This window comes from Electrona antarctica (genome assembly GCF_951216825.1).
Source record: "Electrona antarctica genome assembly, chromosome: 15".
In the NCBI taxonomy this organism is placed as follows: Eukaryota; Metazoa; Chordata; class Actinopteri; order Myctophiformes; family Myctophidae; genus Electrona; species Electrona antarctica.
This window is the reverse complement of record NC_136796.1, coordinates 4,163,713-4,191,460: the sequence shown is the minus strand read 5'-3', so window position 1 is coordinate 4,191,460 and position 27,748 is coordinate 4,163,713. Positions and strand designations below refer to the sequence as shown.

Sequence of the window (27,748 nt, the reverse complement as noted above, 5' to 3'; positions counted from 1 at the left end):
TCTCGGCCAAATGCAACGAGACATAGCGTTGGGTGCGTCAGCTATAGGTCGGGAGGTAACAGGGGTTGCACACGGCCAAAAACGTTTGGGGACCGTCTATGTGAACAAACAAAGAGGTAGGAGCGCACGCCAACAGCGGGGAGGTGCTGACCACGGGAGACAGACTTGAAAAAAAGGAAGGAGAGGTCGGACAGCTCGTAGTCACGATGCAACAAAACCTTTTATTATAAGGCCAACGTTTAGGCAACAAAATGCCTCCCTCAGGGTAGTACGACTGTATTGTATGTAACAATGTTCTGCACTTTGTAACTGGTTGTTCTCCTATTGTCTGAGTGCACTTCCAGTGTTTGTCCTTCGTACAAGGTATTCCTGTACTTCTGATTATGTGGACATAAATAATCATTTCAAGTGTGTGTGTGTGTGTGTGTGTGAGTGTGTGTGTGTGTGTGTGTTATGTATGTGTGTAATGTTGTATAAAGTTCGACAGGGTGAATATTTGACCAGATCCTACGTTGGAGTCCATGCTGATGAAGTCATCCAGATTCATTGTGCAGTCTGAGGAACGCGCGCACACGTGCACACGCACACGCACACGCACACGCACACGCACACACACACACACACACACACACACACACACACACACACACACACACACACACACACGTTATGTTTTGGTATCATCACTCTAGTAACTAGTAATGTTCCTACCTTTCTCTACATACAGCAAACCAGTTGTAAACATCACAGATTGAGGCTTAAACCTTTGCTTTCATTAAACTAGACCGGTGCACGGCTGTAGAGCACCGAGTCGGTAACGATGGAACCGACTCGCCGGCAGACGCCTTTTGTGGCGGTTCTGGACAAACGTGGGTCCGACCGACTCGACACCAGGCACTGCACTCCCTGTGCAGTGCCTGAAGTCGGTGGGGCGAAGTCGGTGGGGCGAACGGTTCTCGAGTTACGTGCAGGTACACACCAAGGCTGTCCCCAAACATTCAAGGTTCGAATGTTTGCTCGTTAGGGTTGGCACTCGAATCTTAATTAATGGGCTTGAACCATTCGTTTTTTTTATTTTTATTTTTTTTATTAAATAAAAAATATTTGTTTTTTTCCTTTTTTTTATTAACTCGAAAATATATCTCAGCGAGAATGCGATATGAGCATGTAAACAAAAAGTAAGTTTCTAGTGCATTCCTGTCAGAAGTTATGATTTTTTTTAAAGAAATATCTCCTAGTTCTGCTGTCCCATCTCCCGTGCATCTCTTAATTTGGTGATTGGCCTGCAGCTGAGTTGATTGACCTTTCTCACCTTGTTCTGTGAGAACAAAAGTTCGAGTCCTAAAAAAAGGGCTAAGGTACAGCCTTAGTACACACACACGTACAGAGACTTGGTGCATTTATAGATAGATTAGTCTCACGTAGTAACTATTCCACTAGCCTCGGTAGTCGGTACCCAGGCTTTCATTTTCGTCTGCGCACATCAAGGGGCCAGTGAGGCTCTTCAACGTTGAAGCACTGGGCCCTAGTGGTAAGAGGAGGGACTACAGGCGGACCCGTGGATTCATGACCGGGAAACCCTGTGCAGCTGGGCTTTAACATTGAGCGCTCGGTTGCACTTCCGCATTGGACCACCAAAATGTGGTGGTCCAATGCAGAAGTAGACGTTTTGAGACGGTCCTTCCGGGTGCTTCGAAACGCCACTGAGCAACTTCCACTGACATGAATAGCGGAGGGGGCGGAACTTCACGCCAGATCAGTCTCTATCCTTCTTTATACTCTATGGCGCACATCCACTTTACTCCCAGGTGGAATTCAGAGCTTCCTTTGCAGACCGTGTGATGGAAGCATTAGAGCAGAGCCAACGTTGGGCCACTATATTTCCACACTCACCCCAGAGCGCCACACTGCATATACGGCATACTGTCTGCATGGCAGCAACCTCTTATCTCCATATTTCAATTTAAATTGAGTAATTAATGCCCTACCTCGTCATTCTATTTCACACAAATGTAGCGAAAACAGATCTACAACTGCGACGCATTTCGAGCCAATACGATGCCATTATTGCTTTTTTTGTTTTTTTATTGTACTTCATGAATAACGTTTTGCTATTTTTTAATTGGAGTCCTGAAAAGTTACATTGTAATTCAATTTAAATTGCATTTAGGTATACTTTAACTTTATGAACTTAAATACAAATATAAAATATATATAAAAAGAAAGAAACTATAAAATGTTAATACTATCATGTTGGCATGTTTAGAATTGTGTGCGGCCACTCTTTTGTCTTTTTAAGACTTATCTCTTTAGATGTTTGGAATTGTAACAGCTGAAATCAATAATATATCCGTATTCCAATATTGACCTGCGGGCCAAATTAAGTGAAGGTGGAGGCTGCATGTGCCGCCTGGGCCGCCAGTTGACAAGTATGCATTAGAATGTGACTGCATGTGTGTGTGTGTGTGTGTGTGTGTGTGTGTGTGTGTGTGTGTGTGTGTGTGTGTGTGTGCGTGTACCTGGTGTGCGTAAACAGGGGTAGGGAGGGGGGGGCATGCGCCACGCCCCCTCATCGTCCTTCATGTGGGAGCGGTCCGACGCAAACGTCAACAGGAAGCTGTCAGCGGGGTTGACACGGAACTTCCTGTTTGAAAAAGAAGCAATTCAGTGACGCAAATAGCCTGCATCCTGCATCCTTAGACTCACTAAATTGAGAAAGGACGCAATCATGTCACCATCCAGGGGTCCTGGGATGCAATCATGTCACCATCCAGGGGTCCTGGGATGCAATCATGTCACCATCCAGGGGTCCTGGGATGCAATCATGTCACCATCCAGGGGTCCTGGGATGCAATCATGTCACCATCCAGGGGTCCTGGGACGCAATCATGTCACCATCCAGGGGTCCTGGGACGCAATACTACGAGAATACAATCATGTCACCATCCAGGGGTCCTGGGATGCAATACTACTAGAATACAATCATGTCACCATCCAGGGGTCCTGGGACGCAATACTACTAGAATACAATCATGTCACCATCCAGGGGTCCTGGGATGCAATCATGTCACCATCCAGGGGTCCTGGGATGCAATACTACTAGAATACAATCATGTCACCATCCAGGGGTCCTGGGATGCAATCATGTCACCATCCAGGGGTCCTGGGATGCAATACTACTAGAATACAATCATGTCACCATCCAGGGGTCCTGGGATGCAATACTACTAGAATACAATCATGTCACCATCCAGGGGTCCTGGGATGCAATACTACTAGAATACAATCATGTCACCATCCAGGGGTCCTGGGATGCAATCATGTCACCATCCAGGGGTCCTGGGATGCAATACTACTAGAATACAATCATGTCACCATCCAGGGGTCCTGGGATGCAATCATGTCACCATCCAGGGGTCCTGGGATGCAATACTACTAGAATACAATCATGTCACCATCCAGGGGTCCTGGGATGCAATCATGTCACCATCCAGGGGTCCTGGGATGCAATACTACTAGAATACAATCATGTCACCATCCAGGGGTCCTGGGATGCAATACTACTAGAATAAAGGTGCTAGAGTGCCCTGCAGATGAGGCAGATTTTACTCTGAAAAGCCCCTCCTTCCATTTCCCCCCTAAAACCGGGAGGTACAGTATAATGTTCCATTACTACCTCGCGCTGTCAAGTCTGAGCTCTCTCTAGAAGCGTTAATATTGCAAATGATTAGGACATAACAATAACAACGGTGTTCTGATCAAAACCATGGACAGCGCCGTAGATTCAGAGATAATGGCAAGATTTGTCGGCCCGTAAACAAGGAAGTGAACGGCTGCGCGCATGCGCAAAACATGATTAAAATGGATTACAGCGATCCCGTTTTATATCATTAAAAAACGTGCATGTCTACACGTCCAAGGCACATCCCGGTTTTAATTGAGAAGACGTGTATACACGTCCTTAGCACAATAAGTGTTAATTGAAATGAAAGCTGGGGGGGGGGGGGGGGGGGGGGCAAACCGCCCTCTAGTTTACATTCTATGGGATGAATACGGTACCTGTGATAGGTGGGTTTGAGGTCTAGTTTATATTCTATGGGATGAATACGGTACCTGTGATAGGTGGGTTTGAGGTCTAGTTTATATTCTATGGGATGAATACGGTACCTGTGATAGGTGGGTTTGAGGTCTAGTTTATATTCTATGGGATGAATACGGTACCTGTGATAGGAGGGTTTGAGGTCTAGTTTATATTCTATGGGATGAATACGGTACCTGTGATAGGTGGGTTTGAGGTCTAGTTTATATTCTATGGGATGAATACGGTACCTGTGATAGGTGGGTTTGAGGTCTAGTTTATATTCTATGGGATGAATACGGTACCTGTGATAGGTGGGTTTGAGGTCTAGTTTATATTCTATGGGATGAATACGGTACCTGTGATAGGTGGGTTTGAGGTCTAGTTTATATTCTATGGGATGAATACGGTACCTGTGATAGGAGGGTTTGAGGTCTAGTTTATATTCTATGGGATGAATACGGTACCTGTGATAGGTGGGTTTGAGGTCTAGTTTATATTCCATGGGATAAATACGGTACCTGTGATAGGTGGGTTTGAGGTCTAGTTTATATTCTATGGGGTAAATAAGGTACCTGTGGTAGGAGGGTTTGAGGTCTCGTTCAGAGCGGAAGGCCAGTTTAGCGTACTGCGCCAGCGGGCAGGGGAACGGCAGCTCCGTGTCCAGGTCGTAGACCCAACTCTGACCCCTGCTGGCATGGAGGAGAATCACATGGTAGTCCTGCAAACCGTGGAAAAACAAAACAAGGTGGCTCGCAGCAACTCGTCTTTATTCAGCACGGCAGCGGCAAAGACATTAACATTTCCACCTGATTTCATCGACTATGACTATGACAAAAAATGTTTGTCGACTAAATGTTTTCACTGACAAAAACTAAATGAAAACTAAGCTATGATGACTAAAGACTTATATATATTGACAATTTCATCAACAAATAAAAACAGACGAAACTAGAAAAAGTGCCCTTCTGGGCACAGGTCTCCACCAGGAGGATAGGATTGTGTGTGATGTTTGGCAAAATGTTTAGGAGTAATATAAAGTGTGTGTGTGTGTGTGTGTGTGTGTGTGTGTGTGTGTGTGTGTGTGTGTGTGTGTGTGAGACGCGGCCTGTTGTAGCGCCACCATGAGGCTGATTTGAAAACTGTCAAGTGGCATTTCTTCCTCAGCCTAGTAGTGGGAATAGGCATGCACAGTTTCACCGCAATCGGACGCTGCGTTGAGGAGTTGTGGCGATTTGAACCAAACGGGCTACTCCTGAAAACTTTAGAAGCCAATCGTAGCCAATCAGGATGGATAATTATGAGAAATCAAACAAATCACATGATCACATAACTATGGAGAGCATGTGTACCGATTTGCGTGAAATTTGGATAAAATCTGAAGGAGTAATATTAGAAAATGTGTTTTACATATGTCGGCCTCCTGGTGGCGCTATAAAGAGCAGATGTGAAAAATTCCAGGCAAAGGTTTTTCCTTGGCCTCTAGGGAGTGTGCATACATGGTTTTACACAGATCGGTGCAGTTATAGGTAAAAACACAAATCGACCAGTTATAGCGCCACCATGAGGCTGAGTTGAAAATATTCAAGTGGCATTTGTTCCTCGACCTAGTGGGAATGTGCGTGCAAAATTTCACGGAAATCACACCATGTGTTCATGATTTGCAGCATTTTGTTTGAAACGGAGCACTCCTGCGAACTTTGGAAGCCAATCTTAGCCAATCAGGATGGAGTCTGAAAAATCTGAAAGACCGGTTTCGTTGAATGGCTCTAGAGAGACTGTGTACCAATTTGCGTAATGTTTGGACAAAATCTGTAGGTGTACTGTCAAAACATTTGTTTTGCACAAAGCGGCCTCCTGGTGGCGCTATAACAGGCCAATGTGAAAACTTTGGGGCAGAGGTTCAGCTCTGGCATTCAGGGAGTGTGTGTGCAGAGTATGGCTGCGATCAAGCCAACGGTGCCAGAGATTAGCTGTTCACAGACGGACACACGGACGGACACACGGACGGACGGACGGACGGACGGACACACGGACAGACGGACGGAGTGCAAAACATACTCTCTCCCCATGCCTTCGGCCTGGTGGAGACAAAAATAGCCGATCTAAGCCAATAATGATGCTGCTCTGACAAAACTCTGTCTAATCAGCCCAATTGATGATATTTCTAATGTGATTAATCCGTTCTCAAATCTTCTATTAACGGCTAGGTGTGACGTCATGCTCATTTCAGCACGGCTGGATAGCCTAATTCAACCAACTTCCAGGTCATAAGAACTACCAGTAGTAGTAGTGTGTGTGTGTGTGTGTGTGTGTGTGTGTGTGTGTGTGTGTGTGTGTGAGAGAGAGATACCAACCCAGACTACAGGCTGATCCCCATGGCCTGACTTCTGTTTCCACAGAGGGATCTGTTGAAAGACGCGCACGCACGCACACACACACACACATTATTATTATTGTATTCTAGTATACATTCTTTCAGCGCTAGCCGCTAGGTCTATGTGTTTCTGATAATATTATGAAACCCACCATTCTGTTGTCGTTGGAGATGAAAACTGCGTGAACTTCCCCCAAAATGTCTGGTTTCTCTGCCTTGATGAACTCGCACAACTTCCACACGTTTTCTTCACTGCGTGACAATTATACAGAATATGTACATGTAAATGTTGCATTTATATAGCACCTTTACCCAAGGCGCTTTACATAGATTGTGCATTACATTTTCTTGCACGCCCGCCCGCCCGCCCGCCCGCGCCCACACACACACACACACACACACACACACACACACACACACACACACACACACACACACACACACACACACACACACACACACACACACACACACACACACACACACACACACACACACACACACACACACACACACATTTCAATTTCTTTATTTGAGTCCACATTTATAAAATACATTATCAAGGGCACAAATATTTTCAGTTGCTTCTGATATCCCACGCACTTGAAACATCATGTGCTTTAGTCCAAACAAGCCCTAAATGTACAGGATATACAACACATGAACTTCGCAGCCAACATTGGTCACTTCAGTCTGTCATATTACCGACACCGAAAGTGAATCATGGGTACAAAAAGCACCTTCTCCTCCAAATAGACCGACTGCCTATAATGGAGGAGATTGAACAGTATGTTGCAAGCTGCTTTGCCTTACACTTGGACAGCCCTATAATCCTCAAGCCTCTGACCACTAGCCTGTGGACATGGCCCAGGCTGCCAAATATAAAAACAATGAAAAACACACACAAAAACACACACACACACACACACACAGCGGAGGAAACCATGCAAGGCTCCAACCTGCTCATCAGGAGCAATTAGGGGTTCACTAACTCTCACTAACTCTGGGGGTCCGGGGAGCCCGGGATTGAACTGGGAACCTCGCGGTTGCCATCCGGTAAATTGCCGATCATAGATAGGGTAAATGCCGATTACATATCGGCCGATATGGCCAGCGATCACCGATCGCTGGCCGATTATCGGAGCATTTCTACTATCCGGCTGTTCTACCAGCCACTCTAGCCCTGAGCCACTGCCGCCCAATCTTATTTACTACAGCTTTGGGTATTTACCAATAGTGGAAAAAAGTACTCAAATGTTTCACGTACAAGTATCGATAAATATACTGACATGTACAAGTAAAAGTCCAGAATGAAACATTTACTTGAGTAAAAGTACAAAAGTATTGGCCTCAAAATGTACTTAAAGTACCAAAAGCAAAAGTACTCTTTGTGCAGAATCTCCCATTTAAAGTTTCCAAATGCTTAAAGATCTCTCAATATCTCTTCTCTTCAATATCTTTTGAAAATAGCAGATCTACAACCTCACAATGCGTCGATTGTGAGCTTGTAGATCGGCTGTTTTAAAATGTCCGAAATGTATATATGGCTGAAAAGTGTTCATCTACAAAGTAACTAAAGTTTTCAAATAAATGTAGTAGAGTAAAAGTACAATATTTGCCTCTGAGATGTAGTGGATTAGAAGTAAGTTTAATGGACTAAACGTACCACAGAATTGTAGTACAGTACTTGAAAAAAAATTTACTTAGTTACTTTACACCCCTGGTAATTTACTTAGCTCTAGAATGGCTGATATCACATCACATACAATACGTATTCCATAATAGCACTGCAATGGCTGATATTCCATACTCCATATTCCATGTATTATATAACTGAGTCAGCAGCAACACAATAATAGAACACTCATACTATAGCTCTAGTCTAGAATGTCTGAACAAAATATGCAAGAAAGAATTGCAGAAGGCAATTACATAATTATACTGTATAACATTAACAAGCAGATCCAAGTTATTGATAATTATAATAATTTATACATCAATAACTTGGATCTGCTTCTGCAAATCTCGAAGAAAAGTCAAGATTAAAATCTAGTCTGCATCTAGTCTAGTGATGTATGTATGTCTGTACAGTGTGGAATTTGTATGGAATATAATCCGTTCTACACCATGCATTTGACGTTACAGGTTACTACAGCTATACTGACTAGCTCTGGTCCGTAGCCTTACTTACTGCTTGCAGGGCAGAATCAAAGCAGTAAGGCTATGGACCAGAGCTACAGTTACACAGTAAACTCCTCAGTGCTACATTTGCTAATAGGCCCTACAACAAGACTAAAACGTTAAATATGATTATTTTGTTAGGGTACCAGTAACAACTCGTGTAAACGCATTCCTCCCTGGAAGGCGTGATGTTTGTGTAGTCTTCATTCATTATGACTTTAAACTAAATACAACTACATAAAGCAGTGGAGCTACAACAACATAAACACAACTAACAACCGGCTAACAACCGTTCCGCTTGCTTGGTGTTACAGTAAACGTGCTCCGGCGGATGCCAATCACGTTGCATAAGGTACTTTTTGGCCTTGTAGAGAAGTTTCAGGCACCATTGTGTGTGCGTGTGTGTGTGTGTGTGTGTGTGTGTGTGTGTGTGTGTTTCAAAGAAATTGAAATGTGTGTGTGTGTGTGCTACTGAAAAATATATATATTTTTTTAAATATACTTTAAATTAAATATCTTAACACTTGATAGTCGATGTTTACACCAGTAATATACATCGGCTTTCTGGCCGATGCGGCATTTGGCATCTTTGTGTAGAATCGCCCACAGCCCCCCCACAGTTCTCAACAAGCCCGGAAATTAAGGCTCAGCCCTACATGGGCCCTCATCAAACCCTGTACACTCAGTACACTGCCCCCCGCTTCCACCCTTAGATCTCCATATATGGAGCTGACCTGTTCTGACATTCCATATGCTGATCTCTGACCTCATCAAACGCTGTACACTCAAGACACGCTCCATATATGGCCAGTACAGAATTCATTCCATGTTGATCTGCCCCCCCATACCAAAGCGCCAGTGCTCGCCCAGCAGTCTGCCGTCACCCAGGCGGATGTGTGCACGTGACTTCTCGCCCTCAGGGCGTCTTATTAGTAATTATATCAGACCATTTAAAAGCAAACTGAATGTTTTCAGCTCAGTTCAAAGTTTATTATCACAGACAACAGAATTTTCAACATTTATGCCACATTTACTTTACAGTTTTCGTTCCTTTTTTTTTTTTTTTAAGAAGTGAACGGAAGAAACAGAAAATTTTTTTGTTTCAACATCTTTCCCCCATAAATAAAAAGTATATATATATATTTATTTTTTTCAATTGATCATTTTGTCATCAGTGACATTCTGTTGATAACATCATTATCATGATGACATCATTGCATCATCCTTACTTTATAACAGGCAGCGTTTTTTAACGCCTTCATCATCACTTAACAAAAAAATAAGAACAATAACAATAATAATATAGAGCACAAGACAACTGGGACATGCATCTCAGGTACCAGCTACTGAAATTAATATCAATAATAATAATAGTAATAAATATACACACTCACACCAGGCTCATCCGAGTACCAAAAAATTGAACAAACCAAATAAATAGAACGTCTGGATTACTAGACCACTGGACCGGTTGACCAGTGAGCAACTAGTAGTAGACCAGTGGTCTACTGGTCTGGACTATTGACTAGTAGTCCAGTGAACACCAGTACCGGGTGTCATTTTAGATTTAAGCTATATATATATATATATATATATATATAGCAAATTAGCAACATACGTTTTTCAGAAAACGCTAAGGATTTAGAACAGTAGTTCTAAAAAAACGAAACAAAAACTGATATACAAGCTCACAGCGCATCACTTCGTGCCACACTGCGAGCTTGTACATCTGCTATTTTTGAACATTTTGGAAAAACCTTGAAAAAAAATCTGGGGTTGTAATAAAAAAAAGAAAAGAAAATAAATTAGAAGAATGCAGAAGAATAATTTCAGAATAATACATAAATGTAAAAATAAACCTTAAGAAATGGTGAAAATAGCTAAAAAGGCTAATTTCACCATTAAAACAGGCTTAAGTTAAGTGGTTCATTCATGATAATACATTTTGTTTGTAAATCCCAAGAAGAGGGGAACCGGATTAAGTAGACCAACGGACTAGCTCAGTGGTTCTCAACCTGTGGGTCGGGACCCCCAGGGGGACCATTTAAGGACCATTAAAGACCTTTTTAATACCTCAAAAAAGAAAGAAAGGAAAAGACAAAAAACATTAACTGCATCAAAAGCAATTGACAAACTATATACTATAAAAACTGGATGAAACATTGGTCAAATTGTTAAATACTATAAGTAAGAGGGGGGGGGGGGGGGGGGGGAATAGGCGATCTACAAGCTCAACGCCTCGCAATGCAAGGCGTTGTGAGCTTGTAGATCTGCTGTTTTCACCATATTAAAAATAAATAAATACAAAATTAAACTAAATGTAATACTTCAACTCAAGTGCTTCTCAGGGTGGGTAGGGGGGGGTCCCCAGTTCAAATATGATTATTTTGGGAGTCCCCGCCTGAAAAGGTTGAGAACCACTGGACTAGTAGCTGACCACCACTCAACTAGTTGACCAGGACCAGTATTATTAGGGACGGTTCAGTAAAGAGGCAGGAACCAACAGACCAGACCAGGCAACAGGCCTGTCACAATGATTACAGCATCGTCTAATTGTCCTTCGCTAAACCCCACCCCAAAAAGCGTCTATTATTATTTTGCATGGCAGTGTTGTTGAACACATACACAGCTTAACTTTGGGGAAAGTTACACGACTCAGCCAACCAGATGATGGCAATAATACTAATTATTACCGTAGTCTTCCAATGCATTACATGTAAACGGTCGTGAGTTGATTGAGTTGCATACCGTTTCACCCTACATTTCTAGTTGAATGAAATGGAAATGTCATGCACATTTGTCCAGTGCATAGCCTACTGCAGGCCTGGTTGACTACATTTAAAATACATTTAGAAGCTCTTGCTACTGAAACGATCGATTCTTTTTTTTTTATGGAGAAATCCCGTCATTTACCATGCGTCTCAATGGGTGAGAAGAACAGCTTGCCATGTATCCTTCTCTTGCCAATATTGGATAAGGACAGGGTTGGGGAAGGACTTAGCGAAGGGATCATTATTTGAGATAATTACTTTTGCATAATCGTCAATCATTTCCATGTTGAAACATTTCCATACATTTTCAAACATTTTTTTTCAAAAATAGACGTGTTGTAGATCAACTATTGCCTTTTTTTGTCCGCGATTATTGTATATTTAAGTTATTTCTGCCCTATGTAATTTGTGATTACAAAGCCTAAACAGAAATACAAATTGCAAAGTTCCAATGTTGAATGCAAAAAATAATCGTGACAGGCCTAGTAACCAATAGACCAGTGGCAGGTCCAGGAAACGGTACCAGTTAACCCATTTTGGGCGGGAATTCCTTTTGGTGTTTTAAGCATTATGTTATGCTTTAGCTATTGAAAAATAGCAGATCTATAATCTCAGTGCCGTGCTACGAGTCATTTCTGCGTCATTTCTGCTATTTTTTTAAATTTGTGAAAATGTGGCGTATATCTTTGAATGTATATTCTTTCAGAGCGAATGTGTAACTCAAAGCTTTGCTGCTGTCGTGGTCCCAGGAAAAACATATTTTCAGATGGTGTTTGGTGGGCAATTACATTTCTGGGGTTCTTGACATGGAATAGTTATGAGAAGAGAACCACTGACATTAGAAACATAAGGTTTTTCAGAAAACTGTCAGAATTCTGGTGGTCAAAATGGGTCAACAGGTCCAAATGCATTGTTGTGTTGTTCAGTGTTCGTTCGTACCAGTCCCCAGGGAGACATCATTTATGACTGTATTGTCACCGTGTTACACAAGGTGATCGTACCGCGTTGGGGAGGAAGGGCCGCAGTCACTGATGGTACCGCCCCACCCCAGCCCAGCTACAAGGGGGGGGGGGGGGGGGGGGGGGGGAATTAAAAGGACGGACCAGCAGGGAAATAAGTGACCGTGTTTGTGTCGCCGTACCGAAGTTAGTTTTGTCCATCGTTCATCCAGAGTTGCAGAAAACAAGCCAGAACCAGAGCCCAGTTGAGTCAACAGAACTCGTCAAGTCAAGTGAACAGAAGCCAGTCTTTCCATTCAACCTGTGGGATTGTTGTAATGTGTTTTTTTTTTCTTTAGGTCGTCTGGTTCCCAACTCTGTGACCAAATGGATCCTTACGAGTTTACAACTGGAACCGAATGGACCCTTGCAGGTCCTTGAAATGAAAAAAGGTTGATTTTAGCTTTTCGTACCGACTGCAGAGGGATGGAACCGTATTTGACGTCATCATGGTTCCACTCTCTGGGGGGGGGGGGGCTCTGATTCATCGGGGGGGGAACCACAGTGTGTTTCAGTTCGTTAGTTAATAAAAGGTGGGGTTAATTAAGTTTTTTTTTAATCAGTCTTAATTAGCAGAGCAGCAGCAGCTCGTCATCGCTGCTGGCGGCCTCCAGACACTCGGCGGGGATCTGAGCCGTGTGGACCTTCCCACAGCGCTCGCACGGCCCGTCCCTGTTGCTACCGCGGTGGTGGTGCTGGTGGTGATGATGCCGCTGGGGGGTGTGGCCTAAGGAGGAGGAGGAGGCGGGGCGAGGCAGCAAGGGCCGGCAGATCTCGGCAACGCCCCCCGAAGAGGAGGAGGAGGCGGAGTCGGAGTCGGACGGCGGGATGAGGAGCTCCACGTCGTCTTCGTCGTCTCGGCTGGCTCTCCTCTCCGCCGCCGCCGATGCGCTGCCGCCGCCGCTGTCCGCCAGGTGGCGCAGCGGGCTGCTGGTGTTCTGCTGGACGTGGTTGTAGTTCTGGACGGGCCGCAGCCTGCAGCGAGCCCAGGCCAGGCTGCGGGCCAGCCGGCCCAGCGCTGAGCTCAGCTGACCACCGCCGCCGGCCGGCGCCGCTGTGTGGTGGAGCTGTGAGGAGGCGTGGCCCACGGTGACATCAGAGGCAGGACCGCGGGGGGACGCCGCCGGTCCGACCGTGTTCACCACGGCGGGAGAAGACCCGGCCGGGTCCCTGGTGGCGGTCGACGTCACCGAGACGATGGCGGCTTCCACCGCCACGGCCGGGGGCGTTTTCTGGGGGAGCGGGGGCGCCACTGGTCCCCCCCCTACCGACGATGCTGCGCTCCCACCACCCCCTCCTCCTCCTCTCTCCCTCTCTCCGTCCCTCGCCCCTCCTCCTCCTCCTCGGTCGCTCTCGGTGTCCGTGTCGTCGGAGTCCAGCGGCAGCGGGCCGCGCCGGCTCCCGGTGACGCTCCCGGTGGTGGTGGTGACTCCGGCGCCACTGCCGTCCTCCGGGTCGCCCGAGGAGACCAGCGCCAGGGAGCCCGAGCGGCGGGAGCGGGACAGGCGGAACAGACGCCTCCAGAGGTTACCGCCGCCGCGGCGGCTGGACGAGGAGGATGATGACGAGGGGAGGCGGAGGGAGGTGAAGCCCAGCTGAGAGCGAACGGCCAGGCGCAGGTTCTCCAACACGGACGCCTGGACGGACACACAACGTTTAGCATTAAAACCTCTCGTACTGCTGCTATGTGAGCAGTAGTCAAAATAGTAGCATTTTCAGGATATGAAAAAATATATTTTTTTCAGGAAATTAAGAAAACGTTATATTTTGAAAACAAAGCAATACTGCCTCATCAAAGTTGGTGTTGTGACTTTATAAATTGTCACTTCCATGAGAGGGGGAGGAGTTTTAGACAGTTTGAGGGTCCAATGGTGTTGGGGGTTTTGTCCCAAGCGCCTTTTACTACTTTTCATTGGTTCACTATTTTTGAAACAACAGATAAATGGTGTTCAATAGCACTGATTTATGCAAAACGCCTTGCTTCCTTACGAAGCATATTGTGGAAGCAAAACGGAAGAACGGAAGGGGCCAATCAGAGGCGTGTTCCTTCAAGATTCCGCCTGACTTCCTCCTCCCGTTGCAGACAGGTCGCTCCAACGAACTGCAGCCACCAATGAGGCATCTGTATTTTTATTTTTTAATCTATGGGTGTGTGTGTGTTTACCTGGTTTCCAGAACACACAGGGAAGTCTTCTACGGGCGGGATGAGTCCCTGGGCGATCAGCTGACCATAAGAAGGCGGGGCCTCTCGCCGCAGTAACTCCGCCTCCACGCGTGACAGCTGGGTCTCGAATGACCTGAAACAACCAATCATCAGTCACAGGGCCAGAGATTAAGCGGAGCCGCTAAGCAGGGTCCAATCACAGATTTAGATGACCCGTCATTGCAGTAATACTGTGGACATCCATGTTGCAGGTTAGGGGTTAGGACGGTTGAGTTAAGGTCTAAAGCTAGTATAAGTTTAGATTTAAGATAGCATTAGTTGGGTTTAAGTTTAAGTAAGTATAGGTCAGAGAGGGTTAAACACATCTTACATCTGAGGTTTTCTTTGTATACTATTTAAATAGTCTTGCGAAAAAATGCTATTTGTCCCAAAGTGACAAAAGAATGCTACTACTTGTTTCAAAAAAGCCTTATACCCTGTATATACCGATGCAATGTGACATAGCTCTGTTTACAAAATGCTGTACCCCCTCGAACTGTACATACTTTCCCCATTTTTTATATTTTGACACTAAAGGTTGCACACTGGATGTGTTTTTTGGAAAACCGACGGAAAAATGCTGCTAAAAATCCGAAAAACGCATCCAGTGTGCAACCACCTTTACTTTGGCCATGTAAACGTATGTTTTCTCATGCCAACAAAGCTCCTTTGAATTGAATTGTATGGTATGGGTTTAGGTTATTAAAGCTAGCAATAGATATGTTTAGGTTAAAGCTAGTATTGTATGGGTTTAGGTTAAAGCTAGTATGAGATGGGTTTAGGTTAAAGCTGGTATGAAATGGGTTTAGGTTAAATCTGGTATGAGATGGGTTTAGGTCATCGTACCTGCGTTCGAACATGCGTAGGGAGTAGAGTTTGCAGGTGCAGCCCAGAGCGATGACCAGCAGTAAGCCACAGATGAGGCTTCCGATCACCGCGGCCGTGATCACTCTGGTGGGGACGATGACGGGACAGTTGTCCTCGTCACTGCCGTCACCGCAGTCGTCCTGAGCGTCACACACCCACGACTCAAACACACAGCGGTTGTTCTGAAGACAGAGAAGAGAAGAGGAATGAGCCCACAACTCATCCTTTGACTGTACATACATATATTGTTAACTTATCAATCAATCAATCAATACCGTACAGTGGACGTTGGGGACTATAGATCACCTTCTAGTTCTCAACCTTTTCAGGCCGTGACCGTGCTGTTTTCTGTTTACTACATTTAAAAATCACACCCGTGTGAACTGAGTGGTGTAAGGTTTTATATAGCATGATCAGCTGTGGTCTGACGTAATGTCTGACGTCTATTAGGCTTCCCACCGTCTTTAAAGATCTTTGGCTAGGTAGGGTCGTCTTCTGATGTGATGATTTGTGACCATGAAGTTGATTCAGCTGGAGTTTTTGTCCGATGTGAGGTATTATATAAGGTAAGGTATTATATAGCCTGATCAGCTCTGATCTGACGTAATGAAATCACACCCGGATGTGATTTCACAACTGGCTTTTTTTGTGCAGAAAAAATGAGCATGGTTGCTACGGTCATCCAGTTCACCCGGGTGTGATTTAATTACGTCAGAAATTATTTTGAACATAGCAACCATGCTCATTTTTTCTGCACAAAAAAGCCAGTTGTAGGAGTGGTTTACACCACTCAAAAATACTAGAGCGGTGCCCGTGGGACCTCTACAGCGGTGCCCGTTGGGCACAGGCCTACTTGGAACGATGCAAGTAGGAAATGCAAGCTTTCCCCACCCAGATATTATGTCTGTGTCCCTTTTATGCCCAAATATGGAGTTCTTGTCAGGCATGCCCAAATATGGAATATATGCCGACGTCAGAATCATGTCAGAACAGGCCAGCCACCCTGTGCCCTCTGCCCTGTCCAGAGCCCGGGCAGAGGCCTTTTTGGGGCGGTTCATGGACAACTGTGGGTCGAATTTGTCGAATTTGAAGTCGGTGGGGCGAACTGTTCTCGAGTTTCGTGGATTACACACACAGACAGATGTACAGACAAACAGAGACTTGGTGCATTTATAGATAGATATTATTTCAAAAGATTGAAAAAGGTTTAAACAAAAAATTCACAATTTGTCATCAATTAAAAACAACTCCAAGATGTTTCTATAATCTAATAATTTCCTTAAATAAACACAACAACAAAACGTAGTGAAAATAGCAATCTAAAAGCTTCGCGCCACGTTGTGACTGTGAGCTTGTAGACGTTGCTATTTTCACCAATTTGGGTCCCCTCTTTTGGGTCTTGAGCTTAAAACATTAACCCATTTAGATCTGAGTTACAAACATTCACTTTGAAAGAATATATATATATATATTCAGAGTTGCGCCACATTTTATGATTTTTCAAAAATAGCAGACCTACAAGCTCGTAGCACGCCACTAGGTGGCGCGCTATGAGCTTGTAGATCTGCTATTTTTCAATAGCTAAATTATAACAATGTTTAAAACACCAAAAGGGGTAAGTCGTCACCTTGCAGTGGAAGTTTCCCGGCTGGCAGAAGAAGCAGTTCTTCTCGTCGGAGCCGTTGGGACAGCGGTTCTGGTAGTTGCAGCGGTCCGAGCGGGGGTAGCAGGCTCCGTTTCGGGAGCAGGGGAACTCGTCCTCCTGGCAGGACGAGCAGTTGAGCTCGTCCCGGCCGTTGGGGCAGTGCCAGTAGCCGTCGCAGCGCTGCTGCTCCGTGTAGCAGCCCCAGTTCCCCCCGCACGGGATCTCCCACGGCAGACAGAAGCCGTCCACCTGAACGACACGTGCAGACGCACACAATGAGTAATGAGTAAAGAGTAAAAGCGGCCATGTCTTTCCGGCACCCCAGAGCTCCTATTTTGAAGGTATCCCGGGAATGATTGTGTTAATCAACGGGTACCTGGTAGGTGACGTTGAACCCCCGCGCCGCGTTGATCTTGTCGGCGTAGAAGTGGATGGTCAGCTGCCCCGCCGAGGAGATGACGCTGAGCGGCGCTCGCGAGTCGAAGGCGGTCAGAACTCGGAGCAGGCGGCGGGGAGACGCGTCCAGGCCGTCGTACACCTTGACGTAGTCCCCGTAGCCCGTGCCGTCCAGCTTGAAGTCTATGAACCGCAGTATGACCTAGTAGTACACACAGGGGTGGGGAAAAAAAGTTAATTACATGTTTTACTTAAGTAAAAGTATCAATGCTGCAACGTAGAACTACTTTGTTGCAAGTAAAAGTCTGGAGTTCAAAATGTACTCTACTGTAGTAGAAAGTACAAACACAGCTTTTGAAAATAGCCGATCTACAAGCTCACATCTCGACGCATTGTGAGCTTGTAGATAGGCTATTTTCAAATGGCCAAACTTTGTATAGGGCGGAAGTGGTTACTGTATGTTTTGTAATAATAATCAAAATCTAAAAAGTAACCAAAGTTCTCAAATCATTGTCAGTAAAAGGACAAAATTTGCCTCTGAAATGTAGTGGAGTAGAAGTAAAACAATTGACAGACTCAAGTAAAGTACAAATACCTCAGAATTGTACTTACGTACAATACAATACAGTGATGCTTTTCTTATGAGAATAAAGCAAATTTTGATCATTAACACAACCTGGGAAATAGAATCCGAGACAACAAGGGGGAACAGTTCTTTTTGTACTGACAGACGGTGACGGTACCTACCCTAGGGGAAAACATGCAAACTCCACACAGAAAGGTCCTTTCGCCTACCCCACCTAGAGTATGGGCGCTGATGACGCGGAGGAGAGAACATGCCCACAGCGTCCCCAGTGGGACTCAAACACAGGACCTTCTAGCTGTGAGGCCACAGCACTACCGACAGCGCTACCGTCTGCGCCCACCGTGCCCCCATGGCAAGTATTCAATCTCCAGTCTGATATCAGCTCTCTCATCACATTCAGAGGTCAGGGTCATTACAGTATGTACCTTCCTGTGGTCTCCGGTGTCGATCGTCCAGGTGCAGTTGCTTCCCGGTGGGTAGAAGTCGGGATAGTTGGGAGAGGAGAAGGATCCGTAGAAGTTCTTCAGACGCTCGCCGCAAGAAGGAACGTCACAGTCGATCTCGTCGCCCAGGTCCTACACGTTGCCAGGACAACACAACATCAATATGGCATCATCACAGACGTCTTACAAACAGAAGGTCACAGTCTAAGATCCCAATAATGTATACTGTAAATATTTTAATATGTTAATTAGATTATATCTCTGCTGTCTGGCAGAAACCATCTAACTCCAAAATGTTAATTTTTCAAGGAAATGAAGAATACCATATATTTTTAAAACAAAGCAATACTGCCTCATCAATCAGTTGGTATTGTGACTTTATATATTGTCAGATACTTGCATGAGAGGGGAGATGAGGTGGAGTTCGCTGCTTTAGCAGACAGTTTGAGGGTCCAAAGGAGTTAGCCGAATTGTCAGAACAACATTTTAATACTTCTCAATTAAATTCAATTCAAAGAGCTTTATTGGCATGAGAAAACATAGGTTTACCTTGCCAAAGCAAAAAGTAGAACAATACAATCAAAACAAAATTGATGTTACAATTGGAAGTCAGAATTTCCGATAAATTAATTTCTATGTATCAAGTTCACTTTTCATTGGTTCAATATTTTTGAGGGGCCCCTCCTATATTCAGCTATTAGTGTAGATTTTCATCTTACACAAACATGAAATTCCCATTGACAATGAATGGAGAATTTACGTCATGAGCGCCCTTCACTTCACACGGGTGTGATTTTATTTAACCCTGACAGACGTAAAAGGTGTTCAATATCATTGATTTATGGGGGGAAAAAATAGAAATAAAAATGGAGTCAGCTGGTTTCTGCCGGACAACGACGATATTTAATAAATATCCTTTTTCTTTTTCTTTGACACAAAATCAAATGTTGTATGGTCATGATTCACCAGGAGCCTGGATTGCTTGGTTCCATGCTTTGACCTGAGATCAGATTCTAAAAATGTCTTCTACATCCTGACAGTTTTCTGAAAAAGCTATGTTTCTATGTCAGTCGTTCTTCGATTTTTCAAAAATAGCAGACCTACAAGCTCGTAGCGCCAAATCACCAAAGTCCGACATAATTTACTCATCTAGTTCAGCTAAATGATAGTTAGGAACCAAATGGACCCTTATGGGTCTGTAACTCAGAGCGTGTGCAAATGGAACCAAATGTATGAGTCTGTAACTCAGAGAGTGTATAATAGTGTAATATAGGAACAAATGGAACCATAACTCAAGTGTACAAATGGTTCCATTTGTGTAATTTGTTAAATTAACATTGTTTTTACAATATACATTGGGATCCCAGAGATAGAAATTCCATGAAAATGGTTGAGATTCACTGCTAGAGCCATAAACATATAGATGATATTTGACAACCACTGTCCTATAAAGCCGGATGCACCACGGTGGATTCAACCCCCCCCCCCCCCAGGCTTCGCGGTGGGTGGGCAGGTACATCACCGCTGCTCCACCCGAAGGCAATAATCTGCACTTCCATTCTCGCAATGGATGGGCCTCGCTTCAGGGAATGGGAGATCGCTCCTTGCTTAGTCAGCATCTTTTTGAAGGTACAGTCATTAATTATGACACGACACATGGCTGGATCGCAATTGATTAGCATACATTAACATAATTTACAGCGTCTCTCTGTCTCCCTGTTTGGTTGTATGTCTGTCTGTCTCTGTATTCCCTCACAGGCTATGCTCCCATCACATGCAGGCAGACAGGTATACAGTGAGTCAGTCTGTCTGTCTGTCTGTCTCTCTCTCTAGCTCAGTGATTTTCAAAGTGGGCTCCAGGGATCTTTAACGTTCAATGGACCCTTCGCTAAACATCACCTCAAAAGCGATAATCCAATGCCAATTCAAATAGTTAAGCAACCGTTGCTAAGCTGGGCACGCTTCAGTCACCTCATAGCTGTCAATGTTATTTTGCATGGCTGTGTTTGTTGAACACATACACAACTTAACGTCTGGAAAGTTACACGACTCTCCCAGGTGATGGCAATAATGCTAATCACCGTGCATTACATGAATGAAAACTCCTGCTGGGACGGTCGTTAAAGTTGATAGTGTTCGATAGTGATTCTCCCTCTAACATTTCCTCATAGTTCTAGTTTATTGAAATAATGTCATGTACATTTGTCCAGTGCATAGCATAACTGCAGGCCTGGTTCACTAAATTTAGAAGACATTTTGAAGCTCTTGCTACTGAAATGATCGATTATTTATACGGAGAAATCCCGTCATTTAACATGAATCTCAATGGGTGAGATCAAAGACACAGCTTGCCTGGCAGAGTGGATTTGGTGGGGCTCAGCGAAGGGTCAACTGGATATTTGTACACTGTCAGAAATCATAAGGTTTGAGAACCTATGCTTCTATCACACTTCACGCTGGCAGGCAGACAGGTCAACAGCCTGTCTGTCTCTCTATGTGTCTTACCTGACAGTCTATGCTTCCATCACACTTGAGGCTGGCAGGCAGACAGGTGTACAGCCTGGTGTAGCGAGACAGGCAGGGGAACTGGTTGTAGGCGCACGGCTGGAAGGAGAAGGCAGCCGAGGGCTGCGACTGGTCGAAGGCTGCAGCGGCGCGCTGCGATGGGTCCAGGTTGGCGTCGGACGGCTGCGATTGGTGGAAGGCGTCGGCGGCAGGCTGCGATAGGTCGCCGCACAGCTCCTCGTCGGAGTTGTCCCCACACTCGTCCTGAGAGTTGCATCGCCACGACAACGGAATGCACTTCCCACTGGAGCAATGGAACTGGTCTGAGAGACAACTGGACTCTCCCAGTTTACCTGGAGACAGAGAACAGACAGACAGACAGACAGACAGACAGACAGACAGACAGACAGACAAGAGTTAATATAGACAGACAGTGATAATATAGTCGACTTCATGGAATAAAGCTAAATTAAATCTCATTAAATGAAAATATAATGTTGATGTTTTAACTGGATTCTCCCAGTTTACCTGAGACAGACAGACAGACAGGCAATATAGTCGACTTCATGGAATAAAGCTAAATTGAACCTCATTAAATGAAAATGTAATGTTGATGTTTTAAGCCGACCAGCTGAAGAAATCGCACATTGATATTTCTATATCCGTCCATATAAGTGGTTAAGCCGGGGACAGTAACTTGGTTTGCAGTGTCTTACCGGTCACGTAGACCAGTCTGAAGCCTTTGGCGGTCAGACTACGGTCCGAGTGGAACTGGATCCACACGTCCAGGGAGGAGATGAACGGAGCGGGAAGAGAAGAGCCACACACCCTGAAGGCATCCAGGTTCTTATAGCTGCCGACGGACAGCCAGTCCGAACCGCAGCGATGGGACGTCTGCAGCTCAAAGTCCTGGAAGCTAGAATAGGAGAGGAGCGGAGGGTTGATTTTTTTGACAGCAAATTTGCATTTGGTTTCAGTGTCTTTGGCTCAAGGGCACTTTGACAGTCACAAAGGGGGGAGCCCCGGGATGGAACCAAGCGTACAACACCCGTTTGTAGATCAACTATTTCCGCTAATTTTGAGTGGTGGCTAACCACTCCTATAGACAACAATGTGTGTCCCTATGTCCCTATGTGTAACGTGTCCAAGCACGGAAATTGTGTTTGTTGACCATTGATAGGCAATTCACACTGAGACGGACTGAATCCGTTTCATTGGAACCGTTTCCGAATACGGTTGCCTGGTCCCCGATGGCCATGATTCACATTGCCCGAGATTCAACAGCGCACCCGGGTACACTTGCATAACACACTTTAATCCTCCAGATGGCGGTGTGCTTGATGGCTGGCGGACACTGACCATCAACTCTGCGACATTGTCTCCAATAAATCCAGACACACTGCATTGCATTGCCTCTTTCGCTCTTTGCCGTTATACTACTTCACTGTCAGCCTGCCTGCTATTCACTGTGTCAGTCAGTTCTGTGCTCCAGTGTCGTGTTTGATATTAGTTTGCTATGGATTCTACTTTAGCATTATTATTATTTTGTTTTACTTTGGAAACTATGCCAAGCAAAGCCCAAGAGCCACATGTAGTCCGCAGAATAAGATCAGCGCGTACTGCGGTGCTGCGCGTATACGCAGATTCAACAGGAGACGGGCGGCGTTGAGAAATGCGCTGGTGTTACGCGTCGTGCAGTGTCTGTGTGGTTTTTTTGTTGACGCTTGGCTCGTCGACTAGAGACCATGTCACGTTCTAAAAAAAACAGTCCACTTCCTTCTTTAGGCACGCATGCCTTCACATTGGAACGATCTGTATCTGAATACACTTCAACAGTCCAGAGACCCGCCCCTCATGCGGTCCCGGGGACGTTTGGGCGATCCGCTCCCGGGAACGGTACGCATCATTCACACTACCACAACATCTGCCAAGTGGTCCCGAGTGCGAACCCGGGACCATAGTGTGAATCGCCCCTAAGTGTCAGTGTTACTGACGCACGCACACACGCACGCACGCACGCACGCCAGGGAGGAGAGCTTGTACAGTACAGCTTGTACAGTACAGTATGTACAGCACAAGTACAGTACAGCTACTACAGCACCGCTCAGTTCAGACTGGTCTGATTTATGAGCGTCGCGCCTGTCACAGACATGCACAGAGCAAGTTCAGTCAGGAAACTCAGTGCAGTTACCAGCGGCCGTTCATTGGGCCGCCTCAGCATCACGTTCTCATTCACATGATTCACTTCATCCAATCACACACTCATTCCATCTTCACACCGGCTATTTAGACTGGAGGTTTGCACTGCTCATCCTGCCTGCTTGCTGCTGTACACTGATACTGCTGCGCTGCTGTCTGCTTAAACTTTTGCTGCTACCCTCCTCCACCCCAGCTACCACCTGTCGTTTTGGATCTGCTGTTTAGGTACGGGGGATTCGGAGTCCCTATGGTTGGGACTGAATTGGCTGCAGCCTAAATCAAGACGGCAACTACACTGGTTTCTCTTCATTTATAAATGCATTTATTTTAGGTGCCCTGCTTACTTGAAGCAGTACCTGACTCAGTCTACCTCATCATATCCACTAAGACATCTACCCTTACTTTAAAATCCCCAAAATCTCCAATGTGGTTGGGCAGAGGTCTTTCTGCTACAAAGCCCCATTCGATTGGAACAACCTCCCTCTATCTCTTAGGTCCATTTCATCATTTAGTAGCTTCAGGACCTCCTTACTTTCACATCTAGACTCAACTTGTCTATGCTTCTAACCTGACTGTAACCAATTATGACACTGAAATATTTGCACTGTGACCTAATCTCCATAGTATATTATGTGGTGGTTAGTCGTGTAGGTGGAAGAGGGTGAGCAAGCTATTTGTGTATATATGTATGTATTTGTATATCTGTTTGTATCCGTGTACTGCATGTTTTGTGTATTTGTGTACAGTATGCTTTTCTGTATTTTGTTTGTGTATGGGTCCCTCTTGAAAATGAGATGGTGCATCTCAAGGGGCTGTCCCTTCAATGAAAATCTGAAATCTGAAGCGCTTGATCCGAGTACCTAAAAAGCGGATCCAATGCATCGCCAAACCATAATATAATATATTGCTCATTTTATATTCAATAAATATATATTCCATCCATTGAGTTGTCCTGACAACTGAATAAAATGGACAATTCAGTCATGTGTCCTATCTGCCCTGTGCACTTATTTTAAATACGATGCCAAAAAGGCAAACAGAAATGTAATTTCTATTCATAATGTTCCAATTTCCAATGCCAAAAACACAATTAACAACATAAAATGTGAATGTGTAATGGTGACAGCCCTAACTGCCGTCCGTGCTTGCTTGCTGACGTGTGTGTGTGTGTGTGTGTGTGTGTGTGTGTGTGTGTGTGTGTGTGTGTGTGTGTGTGTGTGTGTGTGTGTGTGGTATGTATGTGTGTAGTGCACGTGTACCTGATGGTGATAACATCTCCTAGCGGCGCTCGTATGTTCCAGGAACAGTTGACACCATCAGGATACTTGAAGGGCCATCCTGGACTGGTGATGACGCCACTGTTGGACACCATCTGCACAGTCTGACCACAGCCTGCACGCACACACACAGAAACAGGTGTTCTTAGAACCGGCCTCAGGTCTAAATGGGTTAACCCCTTTTGGACTGAGTTTGATTAAAAAAACATCTTTCTGAAAAACCTATGTTTCTATGTCAGTGCTGCTCAACCTTTTTCATGTCAAGTACCCCCAGAATTATCTCTATTGGGCCACAGACCCCCATCTCAAAATATTTAGTTCCAGGGACCCCCCCAGAAGCAAATATTTTAGTTAAAAATGTTCGCTCTGAAATATATATATTCAACGATTTTTCAAAAATAGCAGACCTACAAGCTCGTAGCGCGCCACTCAGTGGCGCGCTACGAGCTTGTAGATCTGCTATTTTTCAATAGCTAAAGTATAACATTATGCTTAAAACACCAACAGGGGTTCCCACCCAAAATGGGTTAAAAAGAAGAAAATCTTTTGAAATAACAATACAAATCATTCCGCGACTCAATGAACTCACCGGTAGTTTGTCCTGACACGTACACATTGTCATTATGTTGAGAGCCAACTGACTGACCTGAGAGAGAGAACACACACACGTAAATAAATACGTAAGCTGCGACCATGAGACCCGTTTCTGAATTTGTCTATAGACAACACTAGATGTATAGATCTAATTAAATTAGTGGTTCTCAAAAACTGTATGGCTATTTTCACTACTTCTTAAACATTTGTTCTAATTTATGGAATTTTATCAATTCATGAAAAGTTTTTCCTTTTTGGGAATGTTTTTTATGCTTTGAGATAATATAATTTTTAAAGGGGGACCCATAATGTGTCGGCGACCCACTGTTTATTATACGACATCCCATAATAATAATCTTACCAGTGATGTAGAGCAGCAGGATGAGCAGTGGTCTCCATGGTGACAGGGTCTCGCTCCAGGCCATAACTAACCACCTCCACCACCTTTCTACTCATTAACCGGCCAATCACCTCGCTTTCCGATGCATCTAATTGAATAATTAACCAACCAATCGCCTCGATAACCGATTCATCTGATTAACAGTTAACCAGCCACTCGCCTATTCAACCTCGATAACCGATTCATCTAATTACCAATTAACCAATCACTCGTCTATTCACCTCAATAACCGATTCATCTAATTACCAATTAACCAATCACTCGCCTATTCACTTTGATAACCGATTCATCTAATAAAATTAAACAAATTAACTGATTCATCCAATATTCTGAAACCTGATCACCTCTAACAATCAATAAACCAGCAAACATGTATGTTATGAACTGTTTAACCAGAATATTCTACTGGTTATTAATTATTATTATTATTATTATACTGGTTAAGCAGTATGTAATGGAACTGGTAAGCAGTATATTATACTGGTTATTATTATTATAATACTGGTTAAACAAACATCCAACTCTTTCAGAAAACAAGAGAAGATAAATGTGGAATGATATTCAAGCAGTCATCGTTGTAATCCTGTAGTGTCACAGTGATCTACCACAGTAGTCTGTCGGTGTCCTTATCATAACAGTTAAAAATTGATGTATTTACCTTCACAACATCCTCACAAAAGACAAAGGCTAATAACAGGCTAACGGTGGCTAGGCTATAGCTTCCCGTTACAAATAAAACAAACGGCCACGAATAACAACACACCAACCGTCACGCAAACGTGCACACGCAGCGTCATAAACCGTCCATGATGTGACTGTGGTGCACGAATAAAATAACAAACTAATAAAAAAGGAAAATAACGTTGCGTTAGCAGAGCAGCGTTAGCATGCTAACCTTAGCTAGCTTCCTGGGCTATTACAACAACAGAGCTAAGCTAAAAAAAAAAAACCCTGGTCACGTGACGCAGTAACGGTACATCATGTTACTATACTGTGGTTGTTTGTTGAGATGTTGTTTAAATTAAATATGTGATGAAACGCTGTTATTTATGAGATGTATTCTATTTCTAACACACTGTGTGTCGCCATTTGCATCCCATCTGTGCTCTGTTCTGCTTTCTTCTCTCTCCCTAGCTCTCCCCTCCTGGAGATGAACAGCTGCTCACTCTCTCTGTGACTGTGTGACTGTGTGTGTGTGTGTGTGTGTGTGTGTGCGTGCGTGCGTGCGTGTGAGTGAGAGAGAGACAGACAGAGAGAGAGCGAGAGAGTAGTAGTTATTAAACATATTATTTGTATTATACTACATCTTAATTATTACCTTATCTTTATATATATATATAGCTGCAGGCTATGTATTTTCTGACAGCAAAAGCATAATTCTATAGCTCATATTGGCCTATAGGCTATGTTTTTATTTATTTAAACAGCTCTGTTTACATAGGCTATTTCATTATTCTATAACTGCGAACTGAGAGCTGAATGGTTAAAGCACAAACCACATTATGGGCACAGGGCACATTGCTAGTCTGATCAGACTCTGTGGCCAGGAAATGGCCATTTGATTTGCTGAAGTCAAAGGGGCTCAGATCAGGCCAAAACCTTGCCCAAATGTAGGGTCACACATATTTGTTATAGAGCAAGGTTCTCAACCATTTCAGGCTCAGTTTTATAGCAACGTTTTATTTTCATTTTGCCACTCAGTAGACAAAGTCAAGTTATGTAAATAGGGAACACATAACTTTCAGGTATGACAACACCATAGATAATATCTAGAATGGTAGTTACGTTTATGAAGTACATATAACACCATACATTTATACTCTAATAGACATCTCGAATGGTGCAGTGATTGTCATTGCGTCTTGGCTGTGGCCGACCAGGTCGCAGTGAGGTTTCACGTATGTGCTGCTATGATGATGATGATGCTGTAGTCCAGATAGTCTCACTCAAGACTATGATGATCTGTTGTAGTCCAGATAGTCTCACTCAAGACTATGATGATCTGTTGTAGTCCAGATAGTCTCACTCAAGACTATGATGATGATGTTGTAGTCCAGGTAGTCTCACTCAAGACTATGATGTATACAACATCATGTTCTCGAGTGAGACTATCTTGAACTATAGTCCAGATAGACTCACTCGAGACAGACTGTCGACTTGCGTCAAGCAAATTCAAAGGAAGAGTTTTTCCTTCTTTTTTTGACGATGGGTTCTCAGATTGGGTTGTA

General features: G+C 44.3%; 2 protein-coding genes across 2 annotated transcripts; both read right to left on the bottom strand.

Moving 5' to 3' along the window:
• Window positions 1-207: 207 nt before the first annotated feature.
• On the bottom strand, window positions 208-8,952 carry ntaq1 (N-terminal glutamine amidase 1). The gene is made up of 6 exons (XM_079523380.1): window positions 8,783-8,952; window positions 6,608-6,707; window positions 6,436-6,486; window positions 4,654-4,799; window positions 2,520-2,644; window positions 208-555 (listed from the first exon to the last, which is right to left on the bottom strand). Exons 1-6 carry the CDS (start codon window positions 8,845-8,847, stop codon window positions 452-454), a joined length of 591 nt encoding a protein of 196 aa, XP_079379506.1. The 5' UTR covers window positions 8,848-8,952; the 3' UTR covers window positions 208-451.
• Window positions 8,953-9,616: 664 nt separating this feature from the next.
• lrp12 (low density lipoprotein receptor-related protein 12) lies at window positions 9,617-26,628 on the bottom strand. The gene is made up of 11 exons (XM_079523375.1): window positions 25,482-26,628; window positions 25,116-25,172; window positions 24,509-24,641; window positions 21,767-21,966; window positions 21,051-21,403; window positions 18,528-18,677; window positions 17,497-17,718; window positions 17,103-17,369; window positions 15,455-15,657; window positions 14,570-14,702; window positions 9,617-14,042 (listed from the first exon to the last, which is right to left on the bottom strand). Exons 1-11 carry the CDS (start codon window positions 25,543-25,545, stop codon window positions 12,975-12,977), a joined length of 2,850 nt encoding a protein of 949 aa, XP_079379501.1. The 5' UTR covers window positions 25,546-26,628; the 3' UTR covers window positions 9,617-12,974.
• Between the last annotated feature and the right edge of the window lie 1,120 nt (window positions 26,629-27,748).